Below are 20,800 nucleotides of genomic sequence, written 5' to 3' on the forward strand. Positions count from 1 at the left end.
CCTCCCCCCACCCCACTTTTCTTGTTTCTGAGCACCAGGCGGAAATGTAATGTCATGACACACTGGGGGATTTCTTTCTTCCACAGCATTTTTCTGATGTGACTCCAGCCTGGGGGGTTGGGGGAGCACAGGCCACAGCGGGAGGGAGGCGGTGGCGGGGAGGTTCGCTGCCACCACATTCCTCAGCGGCCTCCGTTTGCATAGCTCTGAGAGAGAAGAAAGAAGTTAGCAAGCTTTGGCAGACGCACTGGGCATTCAGCTCCTGTTCTGGCAGCTGCAGAGCCTGGGCCCAAACACATACTCTGCCAAGGCCAGGGAGGCCGGCCCTCACCCGGCCCAGGCTGCCAGAATGAGGTAGAGGAGGTCAGGGCCTCTGCCTAAGATGGGGGATCACAGAAAGAGTCCCCTTCTTTCTGCCTAGTCTGGCAGCCAGTTGGCCAGGAGCCAGTAAGTGTGCATGCATGGGGTAGGGAAGTAATGTCAGTACTTCAAGGCAAATCCTTCCAGGTTAGAGGGCTGGTGTGGACACTGGAGAGCCTGGGAGGCTATCTCTGCACTTGCACACCCTGGAGATATTGGAGGGGAAGCCTCTGGACAGATGTCCCCACCCAGTTGCTGGGGCCACTGCCACCAGATTCCAGAGAGGGCCACAAGTCACAGACCACAGACCATAGCTTGAGAAAGAACACGCCTTGCTCACCATGGAAACCAGGCTTCCTAGGAAAAGGTCACATAGTTGATGTGGCTGTCATCCAGACACCTTAAAAGAAGCCCTGTTCCTACTTTTTCTAAGGACGCCTGCCCGTAGAGAAGGCCTGAGATAATGGGGATAGCCGCTGACCTATTGTGCCCGGCTCCAGGCAGGACCCTGTCAGAGCTTCCCCCCTCTCAGGAAAGCCCAGTGCTGTATGCACATCCATAGCCTGACTCTGACTTGTACCCGCACAGCCATGAATCTGGCAAGGAGACTGCCAACAAGATCCACAATGGGAAAAACCAGCAGAGGGCTAGAAGTCGGAGCTTGTCAATAGCTATCCTGGACTGAGTATGTCCTTCACACTGGGTATTATGATAAATGCTTTACATGCACCATAATCCTCACAAAAATCCTAATAGGAAAAGTGAAGCTTTATACAACTAGAAATTATCATACCAAGTGAAATAAGTCAGAAAGAGAAAGATAACATATGATATCACTCATAACTGGAGTCTAAAATAACACAAATGAACCTATCTATGAAACAGAAACAGAATCACAGACATAGACAACAGACTGGTGGTTCCCAAGGGGGAGTGGGTTGGGGCAGGGATGGAGTGGAGATTGGGGTTAACAAAGCTAAGCTTTTATATAGGACAGATAAGCAAGGTCCTACTGGTTAGCACAGAGAACTATATTCAATATCCTATGATAAACCATAACAGAAAAGAATTTTTAAAAAGTAAAGCTTTGAGAGGTCAAATAACTTGTCTAAGATTATTATACAACCAGAAATTGGCCTGGTCAGGATTTGAGGACTTCCCAGATGGCTCAGCGGTAAAGAATCCACCTGCAATGCAGGAGCCGCAGAAGCTGGGGTTTCAATCCCTGGGTTGGGAAGATCCCCTGAAGGAGGAAATGGCAACCCACTCCAGTGTTCTTGCCTGGAAAATCCCATGGACCCAGCTTTGTCTAATGCAGAGCCTGAACTCTTAACCTCTCCCCTATTTTCACTCATTTCTTTATTCATGCATTCATTCATTTATTCAATTGTCCATTCATGCATGCATCAAGCATTTAGTGAGAGCCTCTGATGAGCTAGGAACTGTGTCAGGTACAGGCAGAGAGAGCTGGAAAAGAACACTCTTCAAAAAAAAAAAAAAAAGAACACTCTCCATGACTTCCATGAGCTCACAGTGGGAAAAACAGATGAGCCATGACCATACACAGTGCAATGGAAGCCATGGGAGAGGAAAACCAAAGCTGCTATGAGAAGAGGACCAATTTTCCTTGCATTGTCCAGGCCCAGGTGCTGTGAAAGCGCAGAGGAGGAGTGACAAACGCAACTGGGACCTGTGGACTTTCTCCAGGTGTCCAAACTAGGAAAGGATGTTTGTACCTGCAGTGTGGAACTTGGATCAGGCTTCTCTTGCCTTGAATCTTGGGGTCTGGAGTTGCATCCGCTGGGCAGGAGAGCACACTTACATGCAAATGGACCTGATCAGGCCCTCCTTACCAAGCACAGGGCTTCCCAGGGCCACTGATCCACTCAGTACCACCGAAGAAACAGAAAGAAATCAAGCCTTCCTAGACAGTCTTGGGTGAGAGTGTGGTATACATAACCAGGCTTAACCCAGACACTAATGGCATAAGGAAGAACAAGCTGGTAGCTTCTTCCTTTTTTCACACTCTCAGTGAAGCATGCCTGCTGTTGAAATCTGGAGGACAACAAAAATAAAACCAGTCTCTCATCATAGGGAAACCAACCCAATGACTTCTAGGTTACAAGGAAATGAGGGTTGGGGAAAAGGGTGACTTAATTCCTCCCATCTGTCTGGTTGCTGCACCCACATCATACATCTTTGGGGAAGCCTCCCACACAGACTATGAGCCACTAACTACAGCACTCCAGCTCTGAAAGGAGCCCTTTTCCTTAGATGCCCTGTTGTTTAGTAATGGCCAAGATGCTGGGAGGGAAGAAAGAAGGGAGGGGACATATTCTCTGAAGAGCAAGAGGGCTGGCTTCCTTTACAGCTGTGTGGGTGGCAGTGAGCTAAGAGGTCCCATTTTCTTCTCCATCAGTCAAGGGGGAAATCAAGAAAAAATATGCAATTTTAAAAATTCAAAAAGAAAATCCAAACCACAACAACCTCCAAATTACATTAACATGGTGGTGGCCTGACACTCCAGAAACCAACCATGGAAGGGGCAATTCTAACTTCCCTCTTCTGCTCTCAGACAAGTGTAGCCTTTTCCTTTTTTCCAAGAATGACACTGCCTGGTGTCCTATTCCTAGAGGCCTGTCTCAGCTTGGGCACCTTACCACAGCAAGCAGGAAAACACAGAGCCTTCTTCTCTCTTTGGAGAACAGGGGTCAAGATAGAAGCTTGAGGTCAGTAAGGAGCCTGGGCCCTGCCTGATTAGGCAGCATACACCAAATTGCATTCATTCCTCTGAGTTTCAGGGCCTTCTTCCATTAAACTGGAGATAATAATACTACCCATCTCCCCCAGGCACTATAAGGATTAAATAAGATCCTCTAACAGAAGAGTTGTGAAATACCATATGTCAAGTGTCTTTTCTTTTTTTCCTTTTTCTATCTTCAAGTCCTTCTTATTTACCTTTTTGGTTCCATTTTTCTCCTCCTTGCATCTTTTTCCCACCCATCACTCTCACTTGTAGTGCCTTTCTTTACCTCATTTGGACTTAATATGTCCATGAAAGAATTCTTGATTTCTGTGGCCCTTGTGAACATGCCTGCCCTGTTCCTTCCCATCCTGATGAACAGAACCATTATGTGGCCAGTTTCTCAGGTTAAAATCCAAGAAATCAACCTTGATTCTTCTCTCTCCCATAGTGCCCACCTTTGATCCACCAGCCTATCTTATAGGTGGTTCCTCCAATATGTATCCTGTATCTGACCACCACCTCCTCTGCTCCCACCGTAATCTTGGCCACCATTGTCTTGCCTGGATGACTCCAAAGGTCTCCTAACTTTTGTCCCCTAAGACTCCTTCTCTGTATATCAAAGTCATATGTGTTAAACGTACATCAAATCATATCACTCCTCTGCTCAAAACATTCCACTGGCTTCCAGATTGTTCACCACAGCCTACAAGGCCCCACATGATCTGGTCCTTACCTCCTTTTTAAATCTCCAATGCCTATGCTGCAGCTCAGGGGTTCTTTTTTTGTCACACATACATACTAAGCTTATTCTTTGCGTGCCTGATCTTGTCTTGTCCCAGTTCAGATGTTATCTCCTCAGAGAGACCTTTTTTGAGCCACCTATATAAATTAATTCTACCCCCACTGACTCTCTAGCAGAATACACTTGTATATTTCTGAAATTATTCTATTTCTTTATTTACACATGTATTGTTGATCCACGTGTCATTCTTGTTCACTGTTCTCCAGAAACAAGGATAGTACTTGGCACATTATAAGTGCCCGGTCGATTTTTTTGAATGAGTAAATGAATGTACTTGCTACAAGACAACTTCTTCTCCCTCCCCTGCTTCCCACAACTCCATCAAAATGCCCTCCCTCTTCTTCAGAGCATGGATTTCATTGGAAGTTGACAGAGAGGCCTCTACAAATATTCACTGAATGAATGAAGCTAAAATGACTTATGTCAACTAAGAATGCTAGCCTCTTAACACATGGCTGTTCCCAGGAGTATCAACATTCTCAAACAGGAAGCTTGAATTTCAGGCACCGCTGACAAAGGGAAAAATTTCAGGCCAGCCAAGTTGAAGTGATATGTTTGGATTGAGTTGCTGTTCCATGGCTTCTTAAATCCACAAATATTTGTTAAAAACCAAAACTGATGACAAAATGTAAGACAATTGAAAAGTATTGCTTGTTTCTAAGGAAAAGAACTGTGGACTGAGAATCAGAAGCCTGGGTTTCAATCCTGGATGTGCCACTAATTAGCTTTTTTGGACAGGTTGCTGATGATAATCAACATTTACTGAGCATCTAACATTTGGCTAGCCCTGAGTAAGGCACTTTACTCACACATATAATTTCTGCAACTCTTCCAGGTGGGTATTTTTAGTATGTCTAGTTTGTAGGTAGGAAGGAAGGTTCAGAGAGGTCAGGTATCATGCATGAAACAGTGGAGCCTAGACACGGGCTCAAGTGTGTATCAGGCTGCACTCCTGCTCCTCCCCCGGCACCCTAATAAGGCACCTTGGGGCAGGAGAAGAAACTCTGAGGAGCTGCTCTCTCAGATTCCTTTGATGGGATTTCTTCACTATATTGTTTTTGGATTTGGGAGGAAGAGAAGATAAATATGACCCCAAGAACTCATTTGGGAATGTAGTTAGTGGTTAAAGGATTAGGTTAACAGTCTAACTTTACCCCTTAACTTAAGCAACTACAACACAGGAGAGTCAGAGCACTTCTCTCCTAACCCAGCGGACCCGGTTCAGTGAGCACTCAATGACTGTTAAATCTTTATTAACCTGATAACAATGATTATGAACATCATAAAATAAAGTCTCTCCAAGGCTGCTGAAAGGGAAGTTCATAGACAAGAGGTAGATGCTTCTCAGTACTCACAAGGGCCCAATCTCTTCTGCTGACCAATCTTGAAAAGTGGCTGATGGTTCAGAGGCTCCCAGAGTCACTGTATCAGCCAGGTAGATGCCCAAGGGACCTCCTCTGAGGATGCTGAGGAGAGATTTCAGCAGCAGCAGGGGCAGGAGGAGAAAGCAGCTGAAAGGCAGGAAGCCCAGAGCCCACAGGAAACATTAGCTGTGCTCAGAAAAGCCCAGCCCGTGTGAGGACTAGAGGCTTGAAGCTTAGAAGCAGGAAAGGGAGCCCCATGAAGAGTTCAAAGTAACTCATACTCCAATTACTTCTGACATCTATACCATTTTTTCTGACTACTACAGTAATACATTGGTATTTTACAGAGCTTTGCATAATGCAAATAGCAAAAGAGTCCCCTACCCAAGTTTTAAGAATCTTTGAAGTTTAAACAAAAAAAAAGAAAAAACAAAGAAGAATCTTTGAAGTTTAGTACCTATAAAAAAATTGCACAAATCCCACTCAATAAATTTTCTCAAAGTGAGGGGGCCCCTAGGTAGTCAGTACCTAAATCTTGGAATATTACATTATCAGAACACCGGAAGTATCACCATCTGTCCCCTTCCAGTCATTACAGATCCTAATAGCAATCCCTTTCCTGATTTCTTTCCCTATATATTAGTTTTAAAATTTTAAATAAATGGGATCACACAGAATCCTTTTGAGTCTGCTTTCTTTGGTTCCGCAGTATGTTGTGCTGTGTGCTCGGTTATGTCTGACTCTCTGCAACCCCATGGATTGTGGCCCACCAGGCTCCTCTGTCCTTGCGATTTTCCAGGCAAAAATACTGGAGTATGTTGAGATTCATCCATATTGCTATTTAACATTTCATTATATAGCTGCACCACAATGTATTTATTCTTCATCAAATACTCATGAGCAATGGGGTAGTTCCCAGTTTTCAGTTATTGTGAATAATGCTAAGATCATTCTTGCACATACCTTTTGATGAGCACACATACTCATTTGTCTTGTGTATATCCCTGGAAGTGCTTGGTTACAGGTGTGCATGTGTTCAGTTCTGGATATTCAAAGAGATATAAGATCTCTATGTGGGCTCCTGGAGAAACTTCACAGTGTCACAACTCTCTACGAGAAGAGGATGAGGAGGGGGCATCCATTAGCTCTTGTTCCATGGCCTCCCAATGGATCTCTGCCTCCAGTCTATCCAGGGCACCATGACCTGCCCCAATTTCCATTCACCCTGTCATCCCCATCCATCCTCCCCAACAAAGACCCTTCTTTAAACCTAACCACACTTCCAGGGCAGTACTGCATCCCGTATCTGTCCATTTGCTGGCCTTGGACTGGATTTTAGTCATCTCTTACATTCACTTATCCACATAACAAATATTGTGTGCCTACAACTCAATTACACTGTTTTACAATCTGGGATTGGAGCAATGTCCACACCCCAATCTTCATGGAGCTAGCATTCTAGTAGGAAGAGATAGACAAAAACAAATAAGAATATGTTAGTGGTGATGAGGGCAGTGGAGAAAAATAAGGCAGAATAACAAGGAGAGCAAGAGTGGGCTGGGAAGGAATGTGCTATTGTGTAACAGGGTGGTCGGGAAAGGCCTGCAAGGCAGACAAGATCTGGATTATGTTTTAAATGATCACTGAGTTTTATGTTGGAAATGGGCTATACGGGAGTGAGGAGGAAGAAAGGGGACATCACAAGAGTCTGGGTAAGAGAGAATTCCCTGGTGGTTCAATAGTTAGGACTCCACACTTTCACTGCTGAGGGCACAGGTTCAACTCCTGGTCAGGGAACTAAGGTCCCCACAAGTGGTGAGACAAAATCAAAAGTTAAAAAAAAAAAGTCTAGGTGAGAGATGATGGCGAATTTGACTGAGATGATGATGGTGGCCGTGATAAGAAGTGGCTGCACTCTGCATATATCCAAAAGATAGGTCTGACAAGATTGGTTGATGGATGATAGATGGAATGTAGAGCACGAGAGGGGAGTCAAACGTGCCTGTTTCCACCAGGAGCAATGCCTGCTTGCACAGACAGCATAGTAGGGTCAGGCCCTGAGGCCAAGGTCTGCTGACTGAAAGAGTAGATGTCTTTCTTGGTTACAACCTTTCCTTTGTGAAAGTCTGTTCTCTCTTGCCTCAGATATGCTATCATGTAAGTATTAGGACAAATAATAAAAGTCAGATTACCAGTTGCAGCTCTGTCACTTACCAACTAGGTATCCTCAGGCAAGTTACATAGACTTTCCAAGCCTCAGTTTCTGATTCTGGAAAAATGGGACAACAGTAGCTCCTACACAGGATTGTTGGGGATACTGAGATAGTATAAACAGACTTGATGTAGAGCCCAACAGAGAGTCAGGGCTTAGAAAATACCTACATTAAACCACTTCCCAGTTAAAACAAGCACACAGAAGACTACAGAGTAAGGGTTATCTTTATTTGAATTGCAAAGTATAAACATGAACCAAGTTTGGAAATACAGTTTTAGAAATACAAGTTTGGAAATACAGGTTTGTAACAGTTCAGAAATGGCACCAGAAACTTCCAGAAGGGACCATGACAGCATACCTTTGTAGTTTGGGTGAGGTGGGTGGGATTACACAAAAGCCCTCCCCACCTCCATCCTTCTCTGTAGCAATTGGTAGGTTATCAATTACTAAGAACAGTCAGCTCCAATGTCTCCTGTTCCTCCTCAGCCTTTTTCTTTGCAAATACCTTCTCTAGGTTATCCCCTGCTGCATTGACCCCTGTATGGAGTAGCACCAGAAGAACGGCAGGAGTAAGAGAAATGTCTTGACACAAGGGACAGTGAGTTCCCACTCTGTGGACCTGGGCCCACAGAGAGTGAGGGGCCAGGAAAGCTGGAGGCATGGAAGCCCAACCTCTTCTGGGATTGGGCAGGGAGAGGACACAGGATAACACTGATATCTGTTACATCTTGACATCAGCACCGCGGGCTTTCAAAACACAAACAGTAGACACAATCGCCTAGGCAAGACTGCAGTCCAACTCACAGAGTGGATCTGACAAAGTTAATTCCTACATCCTGACCATACAGAACTCCCCCTGTGGCACTCTGATCATGGAAGATCTTCAGAAATGTGGACAGACAATGGATGACTACAGATGGGTCACAGAGCCATCTCATGTTTGCAGCAGAAGAGTCAAATGTTGAGCCAGATGGTGGGGGATGTGGGGTGGAGGGCCAGGAAATTGCCAAAGTAACAGTCTAGGCACTTGAAAAATTGTTAGATTGTTAAAAACTAAATAAATTAACATACATAGAATAAAATAAATATATAATTTAAGAGGCATTTTACAAACAAACAAACAAAAATAGTTGTTATTTTTCCATCTGGGTAGAAGTCCCAAAATTCAGAGTTCTCAGGTCTATGGTATTTCACAGTTAACCCATCAAATCCAGCGCTGGAGGGTCCAAATGGCAGATCCCTTGGTGGTGACTTGAGTACATGGCTTCTCGATCTTTATTACTTTCTTCCAGTCCCCAAATCTTTCTTTCTTCCTCTCCTTCTGTTTTTTCAGTCAAAGATCCTGGAGCATATGGAATTTAACTGGCATTTTTAATCCAGAAGAGAAGTGTTCAAACAAACGTATGGGGGTAAGTAGGGCTTGGTGCAGGAGAATCAGGACACGAAGGTCCCTCACTTTTGCTTTCTTCTGACCCAGATCCCACTGGACATATTCGGTTTGGCACTTGAAAGCTCTGGTATTTTGGCAAAGCAATTATGGGAGGCCCAATCTAGATGGCAACTGGGGATGAAGGAATCTTCATGGCTAGTTGTGAAGTCCTTCCCCTCTGTAGAATCTGTGATCAACTTGTATCTTCTCAGAGGTAGCAGTCCCCAGCTGATTCCTAAAGTACAAGAAGAAGGTATTTAAAGCTGGATCCAGCTTAAGAGGTCTTAAGAGTCTCCTAGGTCCAGCTTTAAGAAGTGGAAAATCTAAAAACAAACAACTACAACAAAAAGAAGTGGAAAGATCTTCAGGGAAGGGGTGGGAAGGAGAGGAGAAGAGGATGGGAGAAGCTGTCTTCTCAGGCATCTCTCTTGGGTATCTCTCTGGCAACTTTCACCCTAAGTAGAGATGCAGCACTGACAACCTTTTTGAAAATAATTCCGCAATGGGTCCCTGACTCCATGGAAGCCTGCCCCCTAACTTCCAGGTCAAGAGAAAAATGCCTAGAAAGAAGAATCCAGCATGCTTGGATCTCTTCCTAGATCCAGGAAAGGCGGTGATGGTACCATGGGGCAAAGGATGGACCATTACCTTGAGCGCAGGTTCCTCTCAGTGGGACGTAGTCATGCCCAACTTCACTTTCTCTTCATTTTCCACGTCATAACCTCCTCTTCTGTGGTACCTGAGGAAGGTAAGTTTTGTGAGCAAGTTCTGCCTGCTGTAACAGGGTGTGGGTTCCAGAGCTGGCCCTCCTAAAAGATTCTGGCGCAGTGGTTCTCTTCACACTTGGAAAAACCCAGAGGACATGGTGGGTCAACAGACCTCTGCCCAAAGGTCCAAATGCCCATATCCAAAGGATGCCCGTCTCTTAATTGCAGGCCACAATTTGCCAAGAGTTTTCATCTAATTTATACAATCCTCACAACATGCTTATGAAGTAGGGGAACAGAGATTACAATCCCTGGAAGATTACAGCTCTTAGAAAGACAGGTAATTAGATCCAGGTCTCACAACAGATGAGCTGCACTGCTTATAAATGGGCACAGAGTGATTAATAGGTCCCTCCGATCTAGAACAGAAGCAGGATCAGAAGTGTGGCCTGAGGTCCGGATGCCTCAGATTTAGAAAAATATACCAATAGCACCATTCATGCTCTGTTGACCAAATCACATCCTGATGCCAACAGAAAATAGAGTCAGGAAAAAGAACTGTGTGAAGATGTGGCTTCATGGGAGGGCTGCAGAGCCTGCTAGAACAGGACCTCCTATGACCTGGTGACTTTGGCCCTGGGCTCTAGACACTGGACATACGTCATACCAAAGAAGCCAGGCTCTTGGAGGGCCCATACCCAGGAATGTCAGTCAGGCTCTTAGCCCAGGATTTGGCAGAGGGTAGGGGGAGTAGGAGGTGGGGTTGGAGGTTTGGAGGGCTCATGTGACCATCAGATAAAAGATCCTAACGAAGGAGAAGTAGAAGTGATTTTCAGAAACAGCCTGTAACACTCACCAAAACATGAGAAGCCCCATGATGACCAGCAGACAGACGGATGATAGCACCACAGCCACCACAACCAGGATGGTTGTGTGATCGTACGTATATAAGCGATTTTTCACCGGAAGGCTCAGCCCATGGCACCTCTCTCCGTGATAACCTGGGTGGCAGCTGGTCCAAAACAGAACAAAGCAGAGACAAAGTTAGTGGTCTGGTTTCACTCCTGATGATGGGCTGCCTACATAAGCCAAACTCCACTCCTCACAGCTTCAGCCTCTCTGTCTCTGTGATCCCTGTTGCTCCTCTATTCTTCTCTAGTACAAGGCTCTTTGGAAGCCCCTCTAAAGGCTCTGTGGCCTTCCTCCTTCACTCCAAGCCCTCCCCTTCTTCATTCCCTTTGGTTTTCTGGCCCCAGAATCCTGCTCCAGGCAGGAAAAAAGAAAGGACTGCAGGTTTTGGCTAGATAGGTTCCACGTGTGGATGATTAACTACATGTGTGTAAAGATGTTGTTTCAGTCAGTTCTGAGGACTTAGGCACATGGGTTGAACTGAGGGGATTCAGTATCACTCTCTCTAGTGAGGCCCCTCATCACTCTGACCCAGAAATAAACCCAGCCTTCCCCACCGATGCTCCCAGCAGCCAGTCCCTCTCTGCCACTGCCCAGCCTATTAATAGGCCTTGTTCCTTTGCCAGGAGTCATTTTTCTCAAGTTTCCTTCATTTAACTCCCAGCTCCCCCTGGGTGCAAGGCCCAACTTGAAAGCTGAATTCTGACCTTTGACCTCTGAACATCCAGCTATCATCCCAAGACAAAGCAACAAAGCAAGAAAAACATCTTGCCCAGCTGTCCTGCCAGCGCATTTTAGATCATCAGAAACAACCCCCTCGGCTTTTTTCACTCAAGAAATAAATCAGGAGCTTCCCTGGAGGTCCAATGGTTAAGACTCTGTGCTTCCAAGGCAGATTTGATCCCTGGTCAGGGAACTAGGATCCTTGCAACAGGGCATGGCCAAAAAGAAAAAGAAAGAAATCACAGGCAACAGCCTCTTCTAACACAAAACTTTTCCTGAAAGCTCTTGGGAAGACTGAGAAATGCCCACTGTTGATCAGGCACATTCACGTCCCTTTCTTTATCTGAGCAGCCCACAGATCCTTTGATGTAGGTAGGAGCCCATGTCACAGAAAGGCAGAGAAATTTTCCCCATGGTCACACAGCAGGGCAGAAACACAGATGCAGACTGTCTGACGCTGAACTCAGCATGCTGCTCACTCGCATCCACGAATGCCTAGTCAGGGATGTGGTGGCCCTGTCTGCCCATGGCCTTTAGGCCATTTGCTGCAAAAGGAAGCACCAAGAAGTTGGGGGCCCTTTATTCTGAACTGCACATCCTCTGGGGAGAAGGTGAGGCACCTGGTTCCTCAGAGCAAAGCACCTCTTTTTCCTGTGGAAGGGTAGCAGGCAAGTTCCAAGGAACAGACCGACGCAGGCCCAAGGGCAGGCTGCCCCTGCCATCCTGCCCAGCACCTCTTTCTCTCCCATCTCCTGCACGTTTTGAGAACCATCTCATTGCAAGATAAAGGTAGGTCAGGCCCACAGCACAGCACACAGTTCTGTGCCCAGCCTCTCCATACAACTGTCCCATCGACCCAGGTGGGCAAGACAATGACCCCTCTTCCTGCCGGGACATACAGGATGCTCTCAGGAGCACCCTGGAACATCACCTGTGCACCACACTTTACAAGACACTATTCTTATCAACTAGCTTAACTAAGACAACACCCTGGTAGGCAGCGATAGCCTCTTTTACATATTGAAAGACTAAGATTAAGGTCAGAGGAGAGTAAAGAATTTGCCAAATGTTTCAAAACTAGAGAGCAGAAGGGCCAAATTCCAAATTCATAATTCTTTCCATTCTGAACACTGTTACCCCAAGGAAACACATATCTGATGGGCTTGATGGATTTTTGGGGGTTGTCTGACTCTGATTTCTTAATTATTAGTATCTTGAATGATAAATAAATAATAATTAATAGCACACATTATAGGTTTACTATGAGCCAAGTACTGTGCTAATGGCTTTACAAGGATCACTTCTTCTTAAAAATATCCCTCTGAAGTAGGAGTTACTATCTCCATTTTAAAGATGAAGGGACAGAGGTTGGACTTCTGTTAGATAACCTGCCGAAGACTACACAGCGTGTAAGTGGTAGAGTCGAGTAAGGATTCAACCCAGTAATCTGGCTGACTTCAGAGACTGTGCTTTCCTGGGGGGAGGGGAGCTGAAGTTGAGTCTGTTTTTCACTTCAAGCCCATCATTCAAACCCCACAGGTACTTACTCAGATGATAGAAATAAAGCTTGGTCTCAGAGTCCCGCAATTCAGTTACATAATCCCTCCACCCCCTCCGCCACCCTGAGTCAAAAGGATAATAATGTAAACATCCTAATATTACCCACCTCCTCCTCCCTTTGTAGACAACTCCTGGCTCCCCCAGGGAAGGGGCATTCCAAGCATCCCAGGGTGGTGACAAGATCGTGTCTCTTGCCCAGAGCCGGCGACCCATCAAACTGGGACGTGTTCCTCCTACCCAAGTCTGTGGCCCGTTTCAGAACGTGTATTATAACAGAACCCTCTAGAGTCCAGAGACATCTTCCAAGTTGGATTTCTCCATGCCTATCCCAGGAGGTGGAGGGGCACCATTTGGCAGAGGGGACTCTGCATATATGAGTTCCAGACTGGCTCTGCTACTATTTCTAGCCAGGTGATCTGGAGCAAGGGAGGGTCACGTTTCCAAGCTTTGATTTTCTCATGTGAAAGACAGGAATAATAAGTGCCTACCTCACTAGAGCTTTATGAAGATCAAATGAGATAATATGGATAAAAGCACTGAATAAAGGCCAAATCCCACTTGTGTGGGAGTTAATCAGATTCCAGAGGATACTGCCCATATCCTTAGGAAAGGGGTACCAGAGTCAGAGTCAAGGGGAGGGGGGCTCGCTATTGCTTCTTGGCAACTGGGCAGCGAGGCCAAGTAGAGCCCTCTTTCAGCCCTGAGTCCTCCTCAGGCTAACTGTCCCTAGGCTTCCTCCAGCCACAGGAAATTTTGCAGTCAATTTCTGGGTCAGCAGCTCGTCAGGAGCCCCAGGAAACTGCTCTTTGAGGGTAACTTTGGGCTGGTGACACAAAAGGGTTTTCCTGTGGATGATGGCTGTGGAGGGCTGGTTTAGGAAGCTGGCCAGCCTCAAGCTTACCACGGCAGCCTGGACACACCCTGGCTGGCGGTTGCTGGGTCTGGAGGCTAGAAGGAGCCACAAAGGGCCCCAGATTTAGGTGCCCAGATGTCACATTCTCCCAAACCAGGAGCTCTATGTCTTTTTGCTGTCTGCTGCCCTGAGTACCAAGGGCTGGAGGCAGGAGGCAGAAAAACCAGACACAGAATCCAGCCCCTTGAAAATCTTGCCTTGGAAGCAGACAAAGTAGTCACATCAGACTTCAACATGTTCTTCAACTAGTAAAAGCCTTAAGAGACCTCTAGTATAATAGCTGCTCTCTATAAAACTGTGCTCCAACTCTGTAAGAACAGACGGGGAAGAAGGAAGCAAGCCAACACCTAGTGCAGCCTGGGGGCATGAAAAGCATGTTGGACTGGAAGTTAGGCACCTGAGTGCCTGTCCTATTTCCACCCACTTTATTTAGCTGCTGATCTCAAACCAAATCATTTCCTACTTCCGGGCTCCAGTTTCCTTATCTTTCAAGTAGAGACAGTAAGCCCTGCCTAACCAGCAGAGTGTTTTTGAGAATACAGGGCTATATTTTCCCATCCCCTAGAATAACTGGCACCAAGTGGGTAGTCAACATATACCTGTTGGGCTCAATTCATATTAAATGTAAACTGTTAAGCTCCAGGAAAAAGGAGAGAAGGCATCATCACAGTCTTCATCACCATCCCTAGGGGCACCTTGGCCCTGGACACCATTACCTAGGTTCTTTGGGCTTAGGTGGTCGGTCGAGCCCAGGTGTGCAGGAGAGCAGCCTTACAAGGGTTCTCAGCTGAGCAATGGAAGTCCACCCACCAGTGCCCTGGCCAGTTCAGCCCAGACAGATTCCTGGCCTGAATCCATCTTGACAACCCTCAGAGTGACTGCCTCCACCCTGTGTTAATGAGGCCATTTTACAAATTTAAGACAAACATTCCCTGCCCTGTCCCCAGACCTCTGGAAGAATAATATGGGAACTGTTTAGGTTACTCTTAAGCACCCCCATCCAACACCAAGTTCCTGATACAGATATTAAAGGAGACGACCCACAAGTGACTGTGGACATGGAGAGGGGTGATGGATCCTACTGCCAAATACAGGGCAACTCTGCTATATGAGACCAGGCAAAAGGAAGCTTTAAAAAAAAAAAAAAAAATCAAAGGATCTGTACCAATCACAGAAGCAGAAGTGCCAGGCAGCCAAGCCTTCCTGCCACGCTGGGAGGCAGTGTGCACACAGTAGTTTCCTGATCTGCCCAGAGTCTCCCAGGTCACAGAGGCTGCCTCCCCATAGAAACTCCAGCCCGAAAGAAGAGAGGGCATGATTGCAGCCTGATGTGGGTGTGGGTCTTGGGTACAGTGGTGACATTATGCCTGCCACAGAGCATGGCAGTGTCGTCATCCCTGAGGGACTGCCAAGGCAGCCGTTTGCTGGGCTCAGCCTAGCAAAGTAGCTGGGGAACCCATGGCCCCTCCACCCACACCCCTGCCCAGGGAAGGGGTGGTGCCGTCTGACCGGGGGCTGATGCCTACTGAGATGGGTTCTATTTTCCGTTAATCCTGCACAAAGGAAGTGTTCTCCCACCCCCGTGGCCAAAGGTCAATACCCACCACGTCCCCCACATCCTGGCCCTCGCTGGGGTGAGGAAGAAGGGTTTCTCCCTGCTCCCACAATGATTGCTTTCTGTACAATCCTGCCATGCCTTACAATTAACCCACATCTGCTCACTCACATGCACATTTGTCTGAGCCCACCTGCACAGCACACGTCCAAAGGCACCTCGTACCTGCCTGCAGGACTTAGGAAAGGAGGCCACGGGAGCTGCACTCCGCCCAGGAGCCCCACTCTGCCGTGTTTCCTACTTGCTTCTCCCATCTGGAGTAGAGCATGAGGCAGAGATGAAGAACCTGCCTTCAGGTGTCAGCTCTCCTAGTTACATGCTCATTTCTGAACAAGCAGGAAATGCCCCCAAAGATGAAAGAGCGTCACAAACCCACGCCACAGGAAATTGCATCCTATGTTGGGGGGAGCCCCTTCCGCTGACTAAAAATATTTCCCCTCCTCCCAACTTCCTCCCAGAGGGTGAGAAGAAACTGAGTGGATTTATGAATTCAAGGAACAGTGATAATGGAAGAACAGCCACTAGGCTGACAGACCGAGCTGATAACAGCCACAGGGAAGGGACACTTACATGCAGGTTGGAACCCGGAGCTCCTTCACGTATTTGCATTCTCCATGGATGCAGAAGTCCTTGTATCTCCGAAGACATGGGTTTCTCTTCTTCCCTAACCCCTTGCCTTTCTTCTTTCTTTTCCCACGCTCCTCCTTGCTTGGTGTGGCCAGAGCTTGTGGCTTGGAGGAGAAAGCAGCTGCAGTAGAAAAGTACCCTGTTAAGTCTTTGACTCCCTCAAGGGAAAAAAAAATCAGAACAGCACAGTGTTTGGAAGGACACTTTGATTCTACCTAAAGTCAGTCTGGGCAGACCACCCAAAAGTGGTAGAGGAAGTAGAGGCTGGTGGGGGGTCCCAACGAAGGTATTTCACAACCTCATTTTAAGAACCTCATTCTAAGAATGCTAGCTTCAGTAGAGTAATTGCAGCTGATTGGGCAACTCTACCGACCTCACTCCTACCCCTGTCTATACTCAGCTCCTACTCCCCCATACCCACTTGGTTCTATTTTGGCCTTAAATCAGCCTCATTTCCTGATGTTGCACTCAGTGACCCACTTACAGGAAGACAGTGTCAGAGATAAAAACTGCTTCTGGAGAAGGCACTTGGAGGGTATTTTAGAGGAAAGAGGTTTCTAAAATAATAATAATGCCCAGGCGGTACCCTCTGGGGTACCCTGTAGCACCAGGGTACCATAAGCCCAGACCAGAACCCAGCTCAGGGACAGCAAGCAGGCCATCCTTGGTCAGACACTTGCTTCTTAACTTAAAAAAATTTTTTTTATTTTTAATTTTAAAAAATATTATTGATCTATAATTGATTTATAATATTGTGCTAATTTCAAAGAGCCTTGCTTTTTTGACATCAAGCAAAATATTTACCCTGCTCGGTGCTCTTTGCAGTTCACTACTTCTAGAAGACCCATTTACATTTATCCCCAGATGTCCTGTTTATTGCTTTCTAGGATGGGGTGCCCAAGAGGCAGAAAGACGGAGAGCAAAGAACTATCAAAAGGAACTAGAACAATGATGGCTCTCTCCATTCTTTCCATGCTTCAAAGGAGAAAAACAATCTCACACAGACATCCAGCTGGGACTGACCTTGGGCTATGCCCATCAGCCCAGGGGTCTGACGCCAGTCTTCCCTTCCCTGTCCCAGCAGAAGAAAAGGTGCCTGCTGTCTATGGCTATAGGCACATGTCTGGCAGAAGGGTGAGCATCATACATTATTAGATTGAAGGCTTAGGATTCTGAAAGTAGAATTTACTTCAAAATATATGGCTTTCCATTTTCAGATGAAAAACCTGAGGTCCCAAAAGGTATTGACTTGACCAAGGTCATGCAGGTTGGGATCTGAAATGTGGTCTCTGGACTCCATATCCAGTGCTCTTCCCCAACACACTAAGCTGCCTCATACACCCCAGCAGTGTCCTCCTCCAGACAAGCCCAGAGCACTTGGGATGCTGAGCCAGGAACCAGACAATGAATGGGCTCTGAAGTCAGCAGAATGGTGCTCGAATTACAGCCATGTGATCCTGGGCAAGTCCCTTAATCTCTCTGAACCCTGAGGTTCTTGGTAAAAAGTGAACAGGCGTTCCTATTTCAGAGGGTTGCAGCAGGATTAATTAATTCACAATAACATGTTAAGTGACTAGAACACCGAAGACACTTAGTAAATGGTAACAGTTACTTATTTCAGGTGACAGGATCCCTAGACTTGAAAAATAGTCTTTGCCCAGCAAACCTGAGAAAAGAGAAGAGACAGGTGCCAATAGTCCCATAGTCCCCTGTTCCTACCGTGCAGACCCAGGCCCCTTCAGAACTCAGAAGAAGCAGATGCTCAGAGGAAATTAGTGACCACAGTTGTGGTGAAACTGAGGCAGGAGAAACGAGGCAATCAGAAAAGGGAGGGAGAGAGTGACAGGGTGACAGTCAGGCTCCTGCTGGGGAGAGGGAGCAGTGAGTCAGGTCTGCGAGGTATGAGGAGCAGCTGTGTGGGTGGAGAGTGAGTCACAGCCCAGCTCTGCCCTTCCTAGGAGAGGGCCAGGAGAATCCAGGTTGTTCAGGCCAGGGGTGATCCCCGCCCCCTGGAGGGCTACTGTGAAAGGATGGAAGGTGAGAGCCCAGCCTCAGCTTTGGAGTGGACAGCACCTAAGGTAATCCCTGGATAAGGAAGAAGAAGAGTGGCAGAGAAGCAGGCAGAGTTAGAACAGGTGGGTATCTTTCCAACCAAATATAGTCATTCCGGGGCTCCAGAGCTCAGTCCCTGCTCCACCCTCAAGAATCTCTGCAGGTGACTGGGGGCAGGGAAACAGGCGATACTGGAGGCTCTGGACTCTGCCCTGCACTTGTATGTACTTGGCCACAGCACCTTTGCTGGTTGAAGGATCCCACCTGGCCCTTCCTCCTCTGGAGCCCCTCTCAGGGCCTCCAAGTGGTCAGGAAGTATCCAGGCTTGTGAAGGATTTGTGGACACCCAGCATATCAAAACAGCTCTCTAGGGTCCCAGTGCTCGCCATTCACAGCCTCCCCAAGAGGTGCCGGCCTCACCTGGCAGGACCAAGTGTTCCTCATTCCCCACTGTTTCCCCAACCTGGAGACAGGTGGATGCAGGAGACTAATCCTGCACACCTGGTATGTGCCTAGCACCTCCACATCTGTGATTTTATACATAATAGTCAATTAATGTGGAAATTAGATCTTGTGCACATTTTTATATAGAAACTCTAGGGAAAGCATCTCAACCAGTCCTTGTTCCTGTCACCTAGCTTACCTCAGAGAAGAACACACAAAACCCAAGCACCTTGCCTGTCTCAATTTGCCCCCAAGTATGCAGAAGGGCAGCAATGTGGCATGTGAGACCCGAGGACAAAAAAGATAACAGGACCTACGTTCTAGGATCCCCCAGGGAGCTTGTCAGGCCAAGAGGCTTTTCCTTGAAGTCCTCTCTTGAAAAGCTCCAAACCACAACTGTGCCCAATCGGCATAAATGCCAGATCCTATGATACTTCAACTGACCACCAGGGTCCGAAGATGGGCAGCCCCCACACGCACCTCTGAAAAGGTCCAGGTTTGCCTCTTCCCAAGTCCAGGACTTCCCGGCCTTGGCCACCTCCCGCGGGCAGCAGCTGGTCCGTAGATTGAGTAGGGGTGTCCAGATTGCTGGTTCCAGCAGCCAGGCCTCTCCGAAGCCGCTCCAGGCTCTCGCCAGTCACCAACGCCGAAAGCACTGCGGGTAAGGGGCGAGGCCGCCTCAGACCCCCAGCCCAGACCCCAGTCGCCATGCACCGCGGCCGGCTCCCGCAAGCCAGGGAGCACGGGCCCCACCAAGTGGCTCGCGCCGGGGACGCTCCAGCGATCTTCCCCCGTGCCCCCAGCAGAGTCCCCATCCCCCCAGACCTCCGGGAGCGGCGGCAGCCCGCTTACCTGCAGCAAGAAAGAGCTTCAGCACCACCGACGGCAGCAGCTTCATGGTCCCGGACTCGGCGGAGGCGAGGCAGCAATCACTTTGGGGGGCGGCGACCACCGGACGCTGGCACGGGAGACGGGCGGGAGAAGCTCTGGAGATCCCGGCGGGCACGGTCGGCTGCCGGCCTCTGGGTGCAAGCCTGCCTGGGATTTGCGCGGAGCTCGCGGCCGCTGGGCGTCTCTCTATTCACTCCGTCTGTCCGACCGCCCGAGCCCTAGTGCCTCAAGCAAGAGAGCCAGCTGCTTGCCGCGCGCAGCTCCCTGGGTCGACTGAGCACTCCTCGGCGTGCAGCCTGGAATAAGGCTCCGGGAGGCGCCGAGGCTCCGCCCCGCCCCCCGCGGCCCCCTCCCGCCTCCCGCTCTGGGATGCCGGCCGGGCTCCAGGCGCCGACCGCTCAGCCCCCGACCCCGCGGGCGCGGCGGGGAAAGGGGGCGGGAGAAAGGGGCGGCGCTCACATATTTTGGGACTAGGCCAGTGCAGCCGCGGCCTGACTGTGGGTAGGGCTGCTGACCGGCAGGGGGCGGGGACCAGTTCCTACCTTTCCCCAAATGCTGGTCCGCCGCTGCAACCTTGTGACCGCTGAGCTGCGCTTCGCCCTTGGACACCCCTCGTTCTTTCTTCTCTTCCAGGCCTGGTCTCTTCGGTTATCCGTGCTCTAAACCAGAGATCTCCGCCCATGTCTTCTTCTGAGTTTCAGAAACCTGCTTCTTTGCCTACCCACAAATCAAGGAGTAAATAATAATTAATTCATTTATCATTTAAAAATTAAACACATGAATGCCAGCAAGTGCAGCTGCAGGCATCTGGTATCAACCCAGCAAAAGCAAAGGAAGTTAGTATTCTTCCATCCACTGGAGTGGCTTCTTTCCATCTTTGTCCCAGATGACGTAGTCTCCATTAGGATTTTTGAACTCTGGATTATAATTCCCAGGCTTCTGAGATTGAAGAAACACAGGCTGTGAAACAAGCCTCATACTTTTCTTTGTCTTTGAACGCCATCTTCTTCAACAGAAAAGCTGAGCCCCCTCCCACAGGACCCAGCTGGCTGGCCTAGGTTGCCACCTTCAACAGGTGCCAGGAGATTGATGTGTTTCTCTAACAATCTATGTATTTTTACAGAAATCCTCTGGAGTCAATGTCCTGACCCAAAGAAATAACTCTCAGTAGGCATTTCAGCTCCCAGGGACATGCTGGGGCGGGAGTTGTATGACACAAGGCTGGGTTGGCATTCAGAGCCCTCAAATTGTGCCAGATAGAGCTGCTTGCCTGCTTCAGCCCATGTGTAGGGATAAAAACAGGCCTGCTATTTATACACAGCCTGTTCCACTCTCCCTCCCCATCCATAATTCTGCAGGAGTCCATGGGGCTCTGGCTTCTTAACTTGCCCCTAGCAACTACCCCCAGGTTTAGGTTTCCACAGTGCCCTGGAATCACTATAG

General features: G+C 48.0%; 1 protein-coding gene across 1 annotated transcript; it reads right to left on the reverse strand.

Annotated features, from left to right (window-relative positions):
* Nucleotides 1-7,693: 7,693 nt before the first annotated feature.
* On the reverse strand, nucleotides 7,694-19,681 carry HBEGF (heparin-binding EGF-like growth factor). Its single transcript, XM_010850350.1, is given in 7 exon segments — nucleotides 7,694-9,151; nucleotides 9,565-9,655; nucleotides 10,480-10,635; nucleotides 15,914-16,091; nucleotides 18,947-18,974; nucleotides 18,976-19,121; nucleotides 19,319-19,681. Coding segments are annotated over 6 exon segments (627 nt in total). The 5' UTR covers nucleotides 19,365-19,681; the 3' UTR covers nucleotides 7,694-9,151; nucleotides 9,565-9,582.
* Nucleotides 19,682-20,800: the final 1,119 nt, after the last annotated feature.

Source organism: Bison bison, unplaced genomic scaffold (genome assembly GCF_000754665.1).
Source record: "Bison bison bison isolate TAMUID 2011002044 unplaced genomic scaffold, Bison_UMD1.0 scf7180017864291, whole genome shotgun sequence".
Lineage (NCBI taxonomy): Eukaryota > Metazoa > Chordata > Mammalia > Artiodactyla > Bovidae > Bison > Bison bison.